This window comes from Mustelus asterias, chromosome 19 (assembly GCF_964213995.1).
Source record: "Mustelus asterias chromosome 19, sMusAst1.hap1.1, whole genome shotgun sequence".
Classification (NCBI taxonomy): domain Eukaryota; kingdom Metazoa; phylum Chordata; class Chondrichthyes; order Carcharhiniformes; family Triakidae; genus Mustelus; species Mustelus asterias.
This window is the reverse complement of record NC_135819.1, coordinates 29,371,596-29,390,551: the sequence shown is the minus strand read 5'-3', so window position 1 is coordinate 29,390,551 and position 18,956 is coordinate 29,371,596. Positions and strand designations below refer to the sequence as shown.

The following is an 18,956-nucleotide window of genomic DNA, read 5'->3' as shown; positions in this document are numbered from 1 at the left end:
TCAACTCCATTTACCCGCTCTCTCCCCATAGCCCTTAATTCCTCGAGAAATCAAGAATTTATCAATTTCTGTCTTGAAGACGCTCAACGTCTCGGCCTCCACAGCCCTCTGTGGCAATGAATTCCACAGACCCACCACTCTCTGGCTGAAGAAATTTCTCCTCATCTCTGTTCTAAAGTGACTCCCTTTTATTCTAAGGCTGTGCCCCCGCGTCCTAGTCTCCCCTGTTAATGGAAACAACTTCCCTACGTCCATCCTATCTAAGCCGTTCATTATCTTGTAAGTTTCTATCAGATCTCCCCTCAACCTCCTAAACTCCAATGAATATAATCCCACGATCCTCAGACGTTCATCGTATGTCAGGCCTACCATTCCTGGGATCATCCGTGTGAATCTCCGCTGGACCCGCTCCAGTGCCAGTATGTCCTTCCTGAGGTGTGGGGCCCAAAATTGCTCACAGTACTCCAAATGGGGCCTAACCAGTGCTTTATAAAGCCTCAGAAGTACATCCCTGCTTTTGTATTCCAAGCCTCTTGAGATAAATGACAACATTACATTTGCTTTCTTAATTACGGACTCAACCTGCAAGTTTACCTTTAGAGAATCCTGGACTAGGACTCCCAAGTCCCTTTGCACTTTAGCATTATGAATTTTGTCACCGTTTAGAAAATAGTCCATGCCTCTATTCTTTTTTCCAAAGTGTACGACCTCGCACTTGCCCACGTTGAATTTCATCAGCCACTTCTTGGACCACTCTCCTAAACTGTCTAAATCTTTCTGCAGCCTCCCCACCTCCTCAATACTACCTGCCCCTCCACCTATCTTTGTATCATCGGCAAACTTGGCCAGAATGCTCCCAGTCCCGTCATCTAGATCGTTAATATATAAAGAGAACAGCTGTGGCCCCAACACTGAACCCTGCGGGACACCACTTGTCACCGGTTGCCATTCTGAGAAAGAACCTTTTATCCCAACTCTCTGCCTTCTGTCTGACAGCCAATCGTCAATCCATGTTAGTACCTTGCCTCGAATACCATGGGCCCTTATTTTACTCAGCAGTCTCCCGTGAGGCACCTTGTCAAAGGCCTTTTGGTTATTACCAAACTGTGAATGAATGGTAACTACAGAAAGCTGAGCTGTACATGCAGTTTAAAAAGGTTACAGGATTTCCAAAATGAAACAAGCATCCCTTTCTGACCCCTCTTGTCCTCGGTCTCCTACGTTTGTCCAATGAAACTTAAGGAAAGATCATGGAACAACCTCTCAGTTTTTTGATTAGGTACTTTACAACCTGCCAGACTCAATGCGAGTTCGATAGTTTTAGATCATAACCACATTTTATAACCATTTTTACAGACAGCACCTGTTAGAAATGATTCTATTGTTGTCACTTAAAACTCGAGACCCAGCTTTTGTTTGTCTCACTCTATTATCTCCTTTTGTCTTGCACGATCATCCCTTTGTCAATTCATCTCTTCTCCCTTTTTACTTCTTTCCTCCCCTTTCCCCACTTACTCTGCCTCTCTACTTGCTTAAAAGTTGTTAGTTTTCCAGCTCTGATGAAAGGATGTTGACCTGAAATGTTAACTCTGCTTCTCTGCACAGATGGTGTCTAAGCTGCAGAGTATTTCCAGCATGTTGTTTTTATTTTTAAGCTGCTTCAGTGTTTGTTACGACTCATCAAATGATAGTTACCTTGTAATATCACTGGCAGACTGATCATCTTGTTGCATTTCTGATAAAGAAGCATCTCCATTGCTCAAAGCATCAATCCCCGATAAATCAGCACTACTTTGGGACAGATCCTTGGATTTGCTCAAGTTTGCAAGTGATGTTACAACATTTGCAAGAGTGCTCAAATCACCTTGACAGGTTTCAGCCTGTAATGACAAGAGCAGGTTATGAAGGTTTGTTGATCTGAATATTTAACTTCCAGGATACCATGGAATTTACTGAGTAAACTGGACCAATATCCTACCTTGTTCTCAGCTGTAAGTAACATAGTACTCTCTGTCTTCAGCAGTGGCTGTTGAATGTTAACCAGCATTCCAGGTTCCAGAAGACCTGCAGGCCTGTTTGAAAGAAAGGGTGAGTACCTGCACATGCAACAATAAACACTTACATAGTCGGCTCCCTTCAGCAGTCAATCTATTAAATTCCTTCCCAACCACCTCCACTTCACCATTACTGGAACTCTCCCCGTCACCAGCACCAGTTAAAGTTTTTAAAGTTTATTTATCGGTCACAAGTATTCACAAGTCTCTGCGATGTAGGTACTGTGAAAACCCCCTAGTCACCACACTCTGGCGCTTGTTCGGGTACACTGAGGGAGAATTTAGCATTGCCAATTCACCTAACCAGCATGTCTTTAGACTGTGGGAGGAAACCGGAGCACTTGGGGAAACCCACACAGACACAGGGAGAACGTGCAGACTCTACACAGGCAGTGGCCCAAGCCGGGAATCAAACCCAGGGCCCTGGCACTGTGAAGCAGCAGTGCTAACCACTGTGCCACCATGCAGTTACAGACCCACAGAGCGAATACCAGGGAATACAGTACCCTTTCCCCAACACTTGGGTAGCTGGGTTCTCTGAATATGTTACAAAAGCAAAACATTGTGGATACTGGAAATCTGAAATGGAAAGAGAAATTCTGGAAATACTCAGCAGGTCGGGCAGCACCTCTGGAGAGAGCAGCAGGGTTAAAATTCAAGTCAATAACCTTTCATCAGAGAAGCTGCCTACTTGCTAAGTACTTGCTGCATTTCCTGGTTTTATTACCTCTGAATGAATTGGCTAGTTTCTGCGAGTATTCTCATGAATTATCGGTTTTGTGTCTTCTGATCATACACAAGAATAAAACTGTTATAATTGTGCGTTTCAAAATGGGATGCTGATATTTTTGAATTTAATGTACGCTTTGTGCAGGAATTAGAAAGATCAACGGTAGCAGGTGTATGATTCTAGTCAATGAGCCTGTGCACGTCTCTGCATTGACTGATTATTACAAATGTCTTCCCTAAAGAGGTCTTATCCACAGGATCATCTTTAATTCTGCAAGCAGTACTCTAACCTCATACATTAAAGTTAAAGTTTATTTTAGTCACAAGTACAGCTTACATTACACTGTAATGAAGTTACTGTGAAATTCCCCTAGTCGCCACAGTCCGGTGCCTCATGTTAATAAAGGCACAGTTATTTTTTCAAATCTGAAACTCTGCCCCAGACCAATTTTTGACTTCTGAGTGGTTAAACTGGACTGGTGCAGGCACTGTGGTGTCTTTTCAAGAATTAACACACTTTATAAGTTTGTATAATTGAAATGGTACCTTGCACTTTCTTTGTCTGTTACGAAGGTGGGTGTTGCAGCTAAAGGACTCCGCAAATCCTTCCTGATGTAAATCTTTTCAGTCGAGGCTGCACAGTTTGCAGACTTTTCTCGCGAAACTTCAATTGGTTTCCGCTCACACTGAACAGCTATTGAAAAGCAAACAGAATCACAAAGGTTTATACAGTCACTCTTAATTTGTGAAAGCGCTCAAACCATTTGGAGGCACAGTCTTTCACTTACAGTCCTGCTTCATCCCTAGTGCCAGGCACCTCTGGAGTCGGCAATACTGGCAGCGGTTTCTGTGGTGTTTGTTAATGACACAGTCCTTCGAACCTCTGCAGAGATACACCAGGTTTTTTCTAATGCTTCTTTTGAAGAAGCCTTTACAGCCTTCACAGCTCACTGCTCCATAGTGGCGCCCTATAAAGTATGGAAAGAACAAAAGACTAACATCCCAGTACAAAATCATAAGCTAGAATATGGTGGAGGAAAACAATTACTACATCGTTAGCAATGCCAAGCATTTGCAATTTTCCACAAGAAATACTGTAGCAGATATTAGGAAAAGAAGTGTTAAACTCCTCAATCAGCTTCAGATAAATGTAAACCTGAGCTCAAGCAGAACTGGGACCCCAAGCACAGAAAGTCCAGAGTTCTAAAGTAGAGGGAGCTGTTGATCCAACCATAAGTTGTCAAGCAGATGATAAAATTAAGAGGTCAAGTAAAATGCTATGATCATTAGCTGAAAAGGGATCATGATAGCCACAGATCTTCTGGATAGCTAATTATATTCATATTGAGTTCTTGAATGGGCAGTACATAATCAGTATTGCAATCAACAGTCCTGAAACTTAGCTGAAAAACACAACAGCCAAAAATAAAGTGTTCCTTCAATTGTTACCCCCAACTCTTTCCCCTCTAATTCTTTGGAACCTATCATTTTGTGGCCTCTCTCTAATCTCCTTCCCTTCATGTCTCCTCGAATATTGGGGAGAATAAAGTCATTGTTTTCAGTCCCTGCGTCAGACTCCATCCCTCTTTTTGGCAACAGTTTGAGATTTAAGTCAGTCACATTTGATACTGAAATGAACTTCGACCTCATATCCACACCATCATGACCAGGCACTTCCACTTCCTCAAGTGCATCATCATTCAACTTTCCCTGACTCAGCTCATCTACTACTGAAACCCTCATCCATGTCATTGTTTCCTCTAGACTCCCACATGCTGTCACCGTAAACTTGAGGTCATCCAAAAATCTTCTGCTTATGGCTCAACTTTCAGCCATTCCTGTTCTCGTATTATTTGAGTGTTTGCTGATATGCAAAGTCTTGATTTCAAAGTTCTCACCCTTGTTTTTAAATTCTTCCATGGCCTCCCCTATCTCTCCAATCTCTTTTAAACCCTCAACTCTCCGAGATATCTGTGCTCCTCTAATTCTGACCTCTTCTGCATTCCCAATTATCAATGTTCCAGCAATGCCTTCACTTGCCTTGACCTGTAGCTTTTTGAATTTCCTTCCTACGTCTTTCTGCTTTTGTACCTCACTTTCCTCCTTTAAGAGACTTCTTAGAAACCTGACTTCTTTAATCAAGCCTTTGATTTTCTGACCTAATATCTCTTTATGTGACTTGGTGTCATACTTGGGTTTTATAATGCATCTTGGGATGTTTCGGAATGTTAAACGCACTGTATAATTTGTTGTTGCTTTGCACACTTAACATTGTTGACTATTTGACTCTTCCAGAAAGCTGACTGCTTGCCAACAGACACAATCTCAAATCCGAATGCTCTCTTTCCTAAAGGCTGTTACCATATTTCCCACCTCATTGGTCCACAACCCAGTCAAAGAAGAATATGGGACTGATGATGAGAATTTGGGTCAGAAAGACCAATTGGATCTCTCAGAACATATGATGGAACACTGGTCAACCACGGACAGACTGTTATATTATAGATATTCAATATGGCTATTAAAAATGAACAGGAATGAACAAATTGAGGAGCTGGGCAAGTCTCCAGATTTAGAATGTCACATTTCCATCTGCCTTAAGAGAAAGAGTTGTGTGCAATTAAAATTATTGCATAGTCACAAAATGCAAGTTAAAAGTATTACTTCAGTGTAATCAAAAGCCAGCTCAAACCAGTTTTTAAAATATTAATCAGAGATTAAAAAAGCATTTTCTTACCTGAAGCCCTGTCCCCACAAACGACACAAAACTCCAGCGGCGGTTTGACTGCACTCTGCTCTCCTGAAACAGCATCAGTCACAATCTACGAAGGCAGAAATACAAATTCATGTTCTTTTTTCCTCAAAATTCAATACAGTAAAAGCTTGAAGAGCTCGACATTATGATGGCATTCACCAGATTTCCTGTCATTAATTTTAGCGGACGGTCTGGAAAAACATGGGAGTTTGGCCCAAGTTAAGACAGGGGACTGGGGAAACTCCTGCAGAAATTCCAACTGGAATCATTCACTGGTTTTGAACATTGTAGGTAATTTTCCTCAACTTAGTTCCTGCAAACAGTAGGGGCATTAGCGGGCCAGGAACGTATTGAACTCCGGAGCAGGCTTTACCATGGCTCTTTAATGGAGTCAAGAAGGCAGCCCACCAAAACCTTCTCAAGGCAACTTGAAATGGACCGGAATTGTTGACAATGCCAGAACATTCTTGTCCGAAAGACATCCCAAAAATAAATTCAAAAGAAAGCAAAAAGTTGAGTAAAAGAGGATAATTGTATCATTTTAATTCACTGACAGCCACATACATGCAATTTTCTAATAACAGAGGCTGCAATAATCTGTGCATGTCCAATGTACATTCTCTGTACCTGTATATGCTGTGCTGATCCATCAGGAGATGTAAAAATGAGTTGGTTGAGACCTGCAGAATCAGGTGTGGCCAGGATGACTTTTCCCTGTCCCGAATCAGGTCGAGCTAAAATCACTTTGTTTGATGCTGTACCATCTGAATTTGTCAAGATGAACTGCTTGCTTGCACCATGATCCATCGAGGTGACAATTTGAATCTTCTGGCCTGTCTGCTGATCAGTTACAATCTACAAATAAAAATGTATCGTTTAGTAGCTGACATCTGTCAAATGATAAAATGGGATAAACCAAGTATAATGCTGCAATTTTAAGGTCTGTAAGTAATTAAAAGATATCAGAAACCAATGTGACAAATAGTAATGTATTTTTAAAAATGCTAACACAATGCAGGGGGGTAGACACTACATGGACCAATAACTACCTACATGAGGAGGGAAACCAGACTTTTAAAATCTGCTTACATAGAGCTACTCCTTTGTAAAGGCTGAAAATAGTATGGATGGAGCAGGTTTTAATGCTCAAGTACATGCAACTGTTAGGCTATTTTGACCAAATTTAGTAAGAGAAATTCTACCTGAATGCGCTGAGCTACTGTGACACCAGGGTCTGCAGGAACAATCTGAATCCTCTGTGGGGTACTGGTCATTATTGGTCGTCCTATTACAGCTCCTGGAGCTACAGTAGATAATGTCCCTTGAGAGTGGGAGACCTGTGAGGAAGTTGCCAGGAAATATACAATAATAAAAATAGCAGATCTAACTTCAAACTATATATTCTTTTAGTAAAGCATCCCTGTCCATAGCAATTAAAGTGAACTTTTAATGATGATTTGAGCTCAGCATTTCTATCACATTCGCTCTCTTTTATTCAGTTTCTCATTGGTGCCTTATTTATCACATTTCCCTGCTCAGCTGGGAGTGAGGGAGCCTGAATTTCAAATGGCTCCACTATTGTAACTGTTGTATATAATAGCACAGAAGGTGAATTGGAGCCAGGTTGCGTTGCATACCACTTCCTGGCTAAAACACAAGTTCAAATCAGCAAGGCCTTGTGTATCAAAATAATTTTATTGACTCAGTAGAAGAATGTGAAGAGATATATCACCAAACATATTCGTTTCTTGTTTTAATCAGCACATGTTAAACAAGGTGGATTTCATTTGTGCAACAAATAGCTCTGACATAACTCTTGCTTCCATTCCCATGATCAGTTTGTTTTTTATTGGGTACATCAGCTGTCTTGGCCGTTCCAGAAATTTACTACACCATACAAAAACTGTATAATTTCCATATACTTGATATTTATTATTCTTATAGCTGTGTTTTCTAATGCCACACTCATCATCCAAAATAAATATGCTACTTGCAAACACAGATTCATACCTCTCAGTGACCCAGAAAATAAATCTGCTTCTACAAGCCTCTTTGTAAATTAGATCTTTATATTGCCAACACAGCATGTTGCTCCTCATCAAAATATCACTGTTATTTCTGAGGTATGGCCCCCAGAAGTGTACAGAGCACCCAAATATTCTCCGACAACCATGTTTTAAGCTGTAGGGTAATATGTATAAACCTGAATGCCCCAGTACTTGATGACCCTTGCTTATGACAGTTTTGCAATGACTGGATAACTTCCATGTTTAGTCACCAATCCCATCAAGGTTCTTTACGTGCTTTTCCATTAGGCATTCCTTCATAACACACATAGTTCACTTCTTTTATTCCAATATCCATTAGCCACATTAAATCTATCCTTTCTAAGCTTTTTTATTCTTTTCTCTAGTTCTTTTTCATGTCATTATCCCAATGTTTCACCTCTATGCTTGTCACCAGATACAGCACTATATGTGGTATTACAGAGGGATGAGCATCCCCTTTGCACAGTGACATTATAAATCACATTTCAGCAGATTACTTCAGTTTTTTGTTTCTGGAATCTTCCAGAGTGCTCCTACTTCACTAAAAATAGCCAACGGAAGACACCTTCACAAGCACATTTAGAAAGTCATTCTAAAGTGGTCATAAAAGTCACACCCTCATGCCATCCTGGTGTTAAACATGATCAACTCAAAACAGATGCTAGTCACTTACTACTCCAGGAACTTTTCCAGTTTTATCATTACTGTCTACTTTCTATTGCCCACAAATTCTCAATAACCAAATTTACCATAATACTTATTAGCCTTAAGCTTCATCTAAAGTGGCATGCAAACTTTTATCAAATCCCGTGTGAGAAATAAGAACTTGCATTGAGATAACACCATTCTAAGATGTTTCAAAGGACCATTATCAAACTAAATTAGACAGCAAGCCACAATGAGATATTAAACCAGGTGGCCAAAAGCTTGGCTAAACATTTAAGGATCAATGAGGAGGAGAAAGGAGGGACGAGGTAGAAAAGTTCAGGAGGTAATTCCAGAGTTTAGAGCTGATGTAACTGAAGACACAGCCATTAATGGGGGAAGTAATTAAAATCGAGAATATGGAAGAAGCCAAAAAGGAGTAGCAGAGAGTTGAAAGACGTCACAGAGGAATGACACCTCCTTCAGTTCCCTGTTGAGTGACTCACTAGGCTGATGGTGAAAACCATCACCTCAAACAAGGAGCCTTTCCCCGTTTAGTGTGGGAACCATAGCAATCCCTTACACCTGCTTAGCTGGGCCTCCCATTGTGCTCAATGAATAGAACAGATCCAACATTATAAATGCAAACCATTTTGGAATATGCATTCACATACATGTTATCCATATGCACTAGGTATGCCTATGGATCATTCCCATTAGTTAATGCCTCAATGACTAATGATAACAATAGCTATTAAATCTTTGCTGACTCCTCCATGCAGATATTTGATGGGTTCTGCTTCTACTGTGTTTTATTGGTATATTTTCCTTGTCAATCATTCTAGATTTGCCACTTTTCAGATGTTAGGTGGTTATGGAGCTTAGAGTGGGTATTTCTTCTATTAATCTAAGGTTTTGACCAATCAGAAAGCAGATTGTGGAAATGTGTCTTTATAAACCAGACCACTGGAGTTTAATTTACACACCGTTTCAAAGGAACTGCTGAATTTACCTTGTGCAATTGGTATTTTAACCACTACTTCTGTAATTGTCAGGATTCCAGACTGCGCTGAGTAAAAACTGGCCCCTAAATGAGTAAACAGCATTTCTCACTGTACAGCATGTTCACAGAATTGATTGCATCATTAGCAGAGTGCTACCGTCAGGAATTCGCTGCAAGTGGGAACTCTGCACACAGGGTGGCAGTGTTTTTTTATGTTTTTCAAAACCTCCAATTGTAATGGAAGTTGAAGTAGTGGGTATTCAGTAGCTTAGTGCAAGTTAGTGTGTAGGAAAAGAAAATACTAAAATCTAAATATAAATAATTTAGATTAAAATAAGGCAAGGCAGGTCACATATCTGAGCTGCAGTATGTGGGAGTTTGCAGACAGCAAGACTTGTCCCGAGCAAATACATCTGCAGTGAATATTACCGTTCTAAATCTCTCTGGCTCCAAAGTCACTGATAGATAACATCCTTTGTAGCTGGACTCGAGAGCCCCACATGATTTGTTGCCTACTTGAAGCTAAGGTGAAGGATATTTTGACCTGGCTTGGAAGGATATCAGAGAGGGAGGGGAAGAATCCATTACTTGGGGTCCATGTTGGGACGAACATCAAAGGAAAAAAGTAGACAATAGTTTGGGGAATAACAGGAACCGGGAGTTAAATTAAACAAAAGAAGAATAAGGATTTGATGATTACAATCTCTACATTATTACCCGAACCATGAGCAAATCTGGCACTTCAGATTAGGGAGGTGAACGTGTGCCTGAAGTAGTGATGTGGGAAAGAGGGGGTTCCATTTCATGGGACACTGACACCAGGACAGGAACAGGAAGGAACTGTGTCATTGGGATAGACTTCACCTGAACTTGTCTGAGGCCAGGGCCCTATTGGAAAGGATAAACACAAGGACCTTAAATTAGTCAGTCTAAAAGATTCCAAATAGCTTAAAAACAAACAAGAGAATAAAGTTAGACTTAGAAATCGTGCTTTCAACACCGCAAAGGAAAAACTAAAACATGTAGTAATTAAGAGAGAGAAAAATGGAGAATGTTTGGGTAGAACATACGAGAAGGACAGGTTAGGGTGTATGGACCAAATGCCTGAATGTAAGGAAAAAGTTGATTGAATTGCAAATCAATATAAATCATAGCACAGATCCTTGGGAATAATAAAGGTACAAACATCAGCAAAGGAGATAGGAAGAATACAAAAGGGGAGTATGAAAAAAATCTTTTAAAGAATATGGATATCAAAGCCAACACACAAAAAAATTACAATTACATTAAAAAGAGGGTGGTCAGAAGGAATATGGACCCCTTAATAATAGACAACAGTGATGTTGTCAATGAAAATAAGGAAATGTTGAACATAAATAATTATTTTGCTTCAGAGGAAGAAGTCAACATGCCAGATTTCCGAGGAAAATTACAATGAATTAGGCAAAGACATGCAACAAAATCACAAGCTAGATAACCATGATGGAAAAACATGGTCCTAAGGAGCAACAAATCCCTGGGACCAGGGATTTTAGAAGGAGATGGGAACATAGCACATGCCCTAACTACTAACTTCCAAAGCTCTTTTGATTGAAAAACCAAGTTTTAGTTTGTAAAATTGTGTGCGTCGTTATTTAAGAAAGGTGACAAAGGGAAACGAGGGGATTAGGGATGCATTAGTCTAACATCCGTTGCTGTAAAACTACTTGAGTCTACAATTAAAGTTACAACTCTCACCAACTTTTACAGATGCACCATAGAAAACATCCTTTCTGGATGTATCACTTCTTGGTATGGCTCCTGCTCTGTCCAGACCACAAGAAACTACAAAGGGTCATGAACGAAGTCCAATCCATCACACAAACCACCAGCTTCCCGTCCATTGGCTCTGTCTAAACTTCCCACTGCCTCGGAAATGCAGCCAGCATAATCAAGGACCCCATGCACCCCGGCCATACTCTCTTCCACTTTGTTCCGTCAGGAAAAAGATACAAAAGTCGGAGGTCACGTACCAACCGACTCAAAAACAGCTTCTTCCCTGCTGCCATCAGACCTCTGAACGGACCTACCATATATTTAGTTGATCTTTCTTTACACCCTAGCTATGACTGTAACACTACATTCTGTACCATCTCCTTTCCTTCTCTATCGAGCGCAAGAAACAATACTTTTCACTGTATACACGTGACAATAATAAATCAAAAAGTTAGGGTGACTGAACACATTGAAATTTTTTAGACGATCAGAGAGCCAGCATAGATTTAAGCCTAATGAATCTGACTGAACTTTTGTTTTTAAAAAATGGTGACTAAAGTAGTGGACAGCAGAATGCCCATGCATGTTATTATAATTTTTGATATTTGATAATATTTGATAAAGTCCCTCAAAAAATTGTTAGCTAAAGTTGAAGCTCGTGGAACTGAAAGCAAATTATTGACCTGGTCAGGAAATTGCCTGGGCAGAAGTAGACATAAAATAGGGATAATGAGTAGGTACTCTACTTGGCAAGATGTGACCGGGTGTCCAGCAAGGATTTGTGTTAAAGTCTCTATTATTCACTTATTCATTAAAATCTGGATAATGGGATGGAAAGCCACACATCCAAGTTTGCCGATGGCACAAAGATAGGTGGTATTATAAGCAACATAGATAGAAGCCTAAAATTACAGAGATATTGACAGATTAATGAATAGGTGAAATTGTGGCAATGGATTTCAAGATAAGCCTAAAAACACTAGAACAGGATGTTTTTAAAAGGTGAAAAGCAAGAAACATTGGCAGTCCAAAGGGTTCAGGGGGACCCAATCTTTTTGGCAAAACAATTAAACCAAATTAACTGAGGGACAAATCAAAAGGGGCAGTCCCCAAAAAGGGAAACGCACGAAACAAAAGACAAAGTAAAAAATGAAACTTAAAACATCAGGCTAAAATCTGATTAAAGGGGTTGATAATGCACCCCAGAGGGATTCCAGTGCATAGATCAGCAAAATGTCATCAACAGGTATAGAATGTAATCAAAAAGGCCAATGGAGTGCTGACTGTTATACCTAGAGGTCTAGAATACAAGACCGGTCGGAAGTCATGTTTCAGCTATTAGACCACTTGTGAAGTTTTCCAAGTAACTGTGGGCCTTAGGAAGGATATAACGACCTTTGAGGAAACACAGCATAGGTTTACCAAAACGTCATGAATTATAAAGATTACACAAACTAGGGTTATATTCCTGAGATCTAGAAGATTAAGGATAATTTTCTTTAAAGAACAAGAACAAAGAAAAGTACAGCACTGGAACAGGCCCTTCGGCCCTCCAAGCCCGTACCGATCACAATGCCTGCCTGAAGTTAAGGTTTCAAGATAGCAAAGGGAACAGATAGAAACTCCACTAGTTGAGGAGGTCAAGGGCTTGGGGCCGTAGTCAAAAAACTAAAAGCAGATCTGTTCTGCCCCTCAAAAATGCAAGTCTCAAACACTCAGTACATACTGTCTTTTTACATAGAGAGAGGAAACAAAAAACCCTATCCTGTGTAATTCTCTCAGTTCAGTTCTTTTGTTGCGGATTGCTGCTCACCAAAACTAGCATCTTGAATAATGGTAATTCTAATGTCTGCTTAGCTAGGCTCCCTACTGAGTTTAATGAATAAACCTACTCCAATACTATAAACCCCTCTGGAAAATGGATTCAGTACAAGTTTTATTTATGTTACAAGTAGATTTACATTAACACTGCAATGAAGTTACTGTGAAAATCCCCTAGTCGCCACACTCCGGCATCTGTTCGGGTACACCGAGGAGAATTTGGCATGGCCAATGCACCTAACCAGCACATCTTTTGGATTGTGGGTGGAAACTGGAGCACCCGGTGGAAACCTACGCAGACATGGGGAGGACATGCAAACTCCGCATAGACAGTGACTCGAGCCGGGAATTGAACCAAGGTCCCTGGCGCTGTGAGGCATCAGTGCTAACCACTGAGCCACCATTCCGCCCATGTATAAAGTGATGCTTTGAGGGATTTAATACAATTTCAGACACTATGGATTAATGGATATTAGAAAAACTGCATTTTAATTTTTGTTGCCATACTAATGAGGATTTCTTGTTTCAAAGGCACCAAGATACATACATACAAAGGGAACCTATTAATAGAATAATGTGTATGTTTTAGGACTGCATACAAGTCAGTTTGACTGTACAGATAAACAGTATTTACTTCAATTTGCTGTAATATTTACATGCAGGACAAAAATCAGGCATGCATTTCTCTTTTTACATTCCAAGTTCAGCTCATAACTTAGGAAATGATCTAATTTTCAGTAGAGTTTCATCAAAAGAAAAACATATGGTGAGTCCACTTTAAGGTTAGGTGTCTGTTGATTTGGCTCAAGATTTTCTCAAGCTAAACTTGTGTGGAGAGCAGCTTGCAATAAAGCTAACACATTTTTCTACTGAAGGGTTCTAAAACCAACATAAATCCTGATTGAGGTGAACTGAAGCCTCCATATTGAAAACATTTCACAAAATCTTATAAATGTTATCTGACTGGCAAAATCACAATGCAGTAACAACTACTACGCATGTGATTGACTTTGAGCATTTATAATCACTTTCAGCGAAGAGCTGTAACAATGAACTATACCTGCTGCTCAGCTAGTTGCTGAACTAAATCATCAGTAATTGTGATGAGCTTTACTTGAGCCTGTTCAGCCAAGGAGACTGGCGGACTTCCAGCCATAGACACTTGATGCATATGAACCTGTTGTGGACATAAAGCAATTGTTTAGCAAACAAAGACAACAGGAGGAGGCCATTCAGCCTCTCAAGCCTGATCTGCCATTCAACAAGATCACATTTGACCTGTACCTCGACTCCCTTTATTTGCTTTTGCTAACAACCCCTGATAGCTTTTGTTAAGTAAAGCTCTCTCAGATTTGAATATTTCTATTGCCCCAGCATCTTCATCTTTTAGGGGCAAGAGAATTTCAGATTTCCACTACCCTTTGCATTGGAAGAGTGCTTCCTGATTTTCCTCCTGAATGGCCAAGCTCTAATTTTTAGATTGCATCCAAAAAGGTAAAAATTAAACAATTTGGTGCAGCATAGTTTGCCGATCGATAGCCTTGCAAATGGATGGTTAGAGTCCCATCATCACGGGTCACCTCAATATGGCTGCATGGTGGCACAGTGATTAGCAGTGCTGACTCACAGCGCCAGGGACCTGGGTTTGATTCCCAGCTTGGGTCACTCTCTGCATGGAGTTTGCACGTTCTCCCCGTGTCCACGTGGGTTTCCTCCGGGTGCTCCAGTTTCCATCCTCAGTCCAAAGACGTGCTGGTTAGGTGCATTGGCCATGCTAAATTCTCCCTCAGTGTACCCGAACAGGAGCCGGAGCGTGGCGACAAGGGGATTTTCACAGTAACTTCATTGCAGTGTGAATGTAAGCCTACTTGTGGCTAATAAATAAATCTTACTTTAATACACCTATTCCAGCTGGCAGTAGGATTCAGCATTTTGTTTTCATTAGGCCACGAAGTGAAATATTAGGGGGATGGGGGCAGATGCAACAGTGTCATCCTGTGCCAAGTGTCTCACCCTCCATCAGAAGCAGCAGTTGTCAGGCAGTCTGGAGCTCATCCCATTCACTCAGCTGAGAATAGCTGGCTCCTCGGCAGCAACTTCTGCATGGGGAAAAAGTCCCACCAGATGTTTAACAATTTCAGGAGCTTAGCCAGTGCTGAAGTGTTCTTATTCAGGAACCTCACAATTCACATCTGGAGCTGAAAAAGGTGAAGGACGTCTTGTGGAATAGCTCACTGATGCCATCACAGACTAGCAGACATAAGCAGCACAATCTCTTGCAGAGGTGAGACCGAAATTAAAAAGGTGACACAACCCCTCCTTGGCAGGTGCATGTCTCCTCTCCCTCCTATTTACAATCTCTCAAAATCTACTTCTGATGACATACACTTTCACCACAACAAGAACAGTATTTTTTTTTTGAGTGAGCGCTGATGGCAAAGTAACCGCATCTCTCAATTAGCATAAGTGCACTATTTTGCTGAAGTGTGACTGCTACCTAATTAATTATATCTCATAAAAGCGGAATTTATTTTAAACAGTAAATGATCTAATCTTTACATTTGGCACATCACTGAGTTCAGTGTATTTTTCATGAATATTTTAAATGCTGCAGTCGATTACTAGAATATAGTCTAGTATTTTTGAAAGATCCCACAGTGGCACTGTAAATTACATTAGAATTATGTGGGGAGTCAGGGAAGGTTTTAAATGCCCAATTAAAATCAACATCAGTTTCCTAACTATTACTTACTATCGCCTTGCCAAGAGAGTAAAAAATACATTCCAATTTAAATGGTGAAATTATTTCTTAAGCACATCAAATCGTCCCAGTTTTCAAGCAAACCCAGCTCTCTGCCCTCATATTATGCCAGGACCAATTTAGAGGTAGACAATGTAATTGTGGATTTTTCACTACTCAAAAGAATTGCAGAAATGCATGTGTTTGCAGAAAAGGTTATGAAACACTCCCCTGCTGCACTGGCCCAAGAGCCAATGCTATAAAAAAATGAAGCTGCACAAATCTGTCCCAGTGTGTTGCAGTGGGGTCTGAGTTGCAGTATAATTGCAACGTGCTCTATGTCTGCATGCATCATATTGAGTTACAGCTGTAATAACCACATCAATACAGATATGAAGGTGTAAACTCAAATGGTCTAATACCACTTTCAACCTGACAAAAAAAGTTTACCTTCTGCTTGTCCTCACAATGCTCTCAGCTTTTGCAGAAGTAAAATTTCTATTGTATTCAAAAGCGGTATTGATGACTCAATTACTTGCTGCTTTTTGGCTTGCCTAAAGAGTGAAAGAAAACTTGCTTTAAAAACGGGGACGGTTAAATTATTACATTAGCTACCAATCAATTCAAATGAGTTACTGATTTGAAATTACTTGTGAGTAATGCATTATTATTCAGGTTCATCTTGTGGGATCCTTTCTTTGCTTCTACTCTTTTTTAAAATCATATTTCCTCCTAAACTCAAGATTAGGCCCATGCTTGAAATCAAGCTCACATTCTTAAGCACTGGGGAAATCTGAAATTAGCAGTGGGGGTTTTCTTATGACTCAACAGACACTCCAATTGCCACAACTGTAATACAAGCATTGGGAGGAAGGTAAGGTCTGTTTATTCCAGAAAAAGAGAGAAAATCAGAACAGAGCTACCCCATTGAGCCAGTACAAGCAAAAGGAACAACTTACATTCCTTTCCAATATTCCTCCTGACCAGGTGCATGAAAAGATCTATCAAAAGGAAGACATTAATATTCCCAACCTATTCAATCATAAAATGTCAATCATGAAGCTGCATAAGACAAAACTAATGAGATTTTACCCCTGCAGTTGCAAGCTTGTCTATACACATAGCACAACATTTAAAATACACAATAATGGGTAATTAAAGCAATTAGGTAGTCAAATAATCCCAGCAATAATGAAGGGTAGGGTTGTGTGCGTGTGTGTGAAGGAGATGGGGAATGGTTCAAGAAACAATTCAAACTGATGACGGTCTTTGCTCGGATATCCCCTTTCCAGAAACTCAATGCATTCAACAAAGGTAATCAGGCTTCGTGACTGGCTAAGTGAATGCTATTTTGCCCAAGGTGTGCATGAGAAGAGTTTAGTCTTCTTATAGTAGCCTCACTTTGCCTCCCCATAGAATAGCAGTACATCTGACTGCAATAAACCAACCTGGACCATGACTGTACAGCAATCTGGATAGAGGCAGCCTGCAGCAGGTACTTCCATGTAAATCAATCAGAACCCATTCACACAGAATTCATTTGACCATCCCTGTTGGTATTAAAGAGTGGTGGACGCTGAAATGTAAAGTGCCTGGTATCTTTCGATGCGTCTCTTCTTTATCAATTCAATAAATGAAGGATTACCAAAGTATTCCCCCCATCTTATCGAGAGATAGGTTATTTGCAAAATTAGATGCCCCAAAAATGAGAAATGTTGGCACTGGAGATCAAGACATAGAATTAGTCTGGATAGAAATAAGTAGCATGGGAAAGAAATCTCTGGTGGGAGTGATCTATAGGTCCCCCAACAGCAGTTTCACAGTGGGACGCAATATAAACCAGGAAATACCGGGGGCTTGTAAGTGCAATAATCATGGTTGATTTTAATTTGTACATAACTAGTTATTTTTTTGGCAGCAAAAGCATTAAACACAGAATGGCTGTCAAAAGAGCATTAATCATTAGGCGCCTGCAGCTCCAGGGGCTCCAAGTTGTCATGGTCAAACACTTCATTTTTGCTCGATCCATATTGATATTCTTAATTCAGATTGAGATATTAAACCAAGGATCAGCTTGCTTAGTGCAAATGAGTGTAGGTGAAAGTTTTAATTAAAATAAAAGCTTTGACCCATCCTTGGAGACTCATTCTAAGCATGCTGCTCCCTTAGAGTCATAGAAGTTTACAGCATGGAAACAGGCCCTTCGGCTCAACTCATCCATGCCGCCCTTTTTTTTAAAAAAACCCGTAAGCTAATCCCAATTGCCTGCATTTGGCCCATTTCCCTCTATACCCATCTTACCCATGTAACTATCAAAATGCTTTTTAAAAGACAAAATTGTACCCGCCTCTACTACTACCTCTGGCAGCTTGTTCCAGACACTCACCACCCGCTGTGTGAAAAAATTGCCCCTCTGGACACTTTTGTATCTCTCCCCTCTCACCTTAAACCTATGCCTTCTAGTTTTAGACTCCCCTACCTTTGGGAAAAGATATTGATTATCTAGCTGATCTGTGCCCTTCATTATTTTATAGACCTCTATAAGATCACCCCTCAGCCTCCTATGCTCCAGGGAAAAAAGTCCCAGTCTATCCAGCCTCTCCTTAAAACTCAATCCATCAAGTCCCGGTAGCATCTAGTAAATCTTTTCTGCACTCTTTCTAGTTTAATAACATCCTTTCTATAATAGGGTGACCAGAATTGCACACAGTATTCCAAGTGTGGCCTAACCAATGTCTTGCACAACTTCAACAAGGCATTCCAACTCCTGTATTCAATGTTCTGACCGATGAAACCAAGCATGCTGAATGCCTTCTTCACCACTTTGTCCACCTGTGACTCCACTTTCAAGGAGCTATGAACATGTACCCCTCGATCTCTTTGTTCTGTAACTCTCCCCAACGCCCTACCATTAACTGAGTAAGTCCTGCCCTGGTTCAATCTACCAAAATGCATCACCTCGCATTTGTCCAAATTAAACTCCATCTGCCATTCGTCAGCCCATTGGCCCAATTGATCAAGATCTTGTTGCAATTGGAGATAACTTTCTTCACTGTCCACTATACCACCAATCTTGGTGTCATCTGCAAACTTACTAACCATGCCTCCTATATTCTCATCCAAATCATTAATATAAATGACAAATAACAGTGGACCCAGCACTGATCCCTGAGGCACACCGCTGGTCACAGGCCTCCAGTTTGAAAAACAACTCTCTCTACAACCATCCTCTGGCTTCTGTCAAGAAGCCAATTTTGTATCCATTTAGATACCTCACCCTGAATTCCATGAGATTTAACCTTATGCAACAAGCTACCATGCGGTACCTTGTCAAAGGCCTTGCTAAAGTCCATGTGGACAACATCAACTGCACTGCCCTCATCTACCTTCTTGGTTACCCCTTCAA

The 18,956-nt window shown here is 40.5% G+C and overlaps 1 protein-coding gene and 1 long non-coding RNA gene across 43 annotated transcripts in view; one reads left to right on the top strand and one right to left on the bottom strand.

The window, feature by feature from the left end:
* Window positions 1-6,509, top strand: part of LOC144507838 (uncharacterized) — a 30,901-nt gene extending 24,392 nt beyond the window's left edge. Inside the window, exons 3-4 of the long non-coding RNA XR_013500148.1 lie at window positions 2,021-2,088; window positions 5,079-6,509. This is a non-coding gene — a long non-coding RNA (uncharacterized LOC144507838). The remainder of the gene's footprint in view (window positions 1-2,020; window positions 2,089-5,078) is intronic.
* Window positions 1-18,956, bottom strand: part of LOC144507834 (nuclear receptor subfamily 2 group C member 1-A-like) — a 97,558-nt gene that overhangs the window by 16,696 nt on the left and 61,906 nt on the right. For 11 of the 42 annotated variants that reach the window (XM_078235204.1, XM_078235203.1, XM_078235212.1 and 8 more), the window contains 8 exons: window positions 16,001-16,104; window positions 13,871-13,987; window positions 6,166-6,393; window positions 5,521-5,605; window positions 3,572-3,751; window positions 3,330-3,477; window positions 1,979-2,072; window positions 1,696-1,880 (listed from right to left, as the gene is read on the bottom strand). In XM_078235204.1, the coding sequence (XP_078091330.1) occupies window positions 1,696-1,880; window positions 1,979-2,072; window positions 3,330-3,477; window positions 3,572-3,751; window positions 5,521-5,605; window positions 6,166-6,393; window positions 13,871-13,981 (1,031 nt within the window). In that variant the 5' untranslated portion in view covers window positions 13,982-13,987; window positions 16,001-16,104. Of the gene's footprint in view, window positions 1-1,695; window positions 1,881-1,978; window positions 2,073-3,329; window positions 3,478-3,571; window positions 3,752-5,520; window positions 5,606-6,165; window positions 6,394-6,740; window positions 6,876-9,951; window positions 10,123-12,281; window positions 12,385-13,870; window positions 13,988-14,823; window positions 14,910-16,000; window positions 16,109-16,509; window positions 16,552-18,956 lie in introns of those variants that run through there. The other 31 variants (XM_078235195.1, XM_078235191.1, XM_078235197.1 and 28 more) reach the window with 14 other exon arrangements.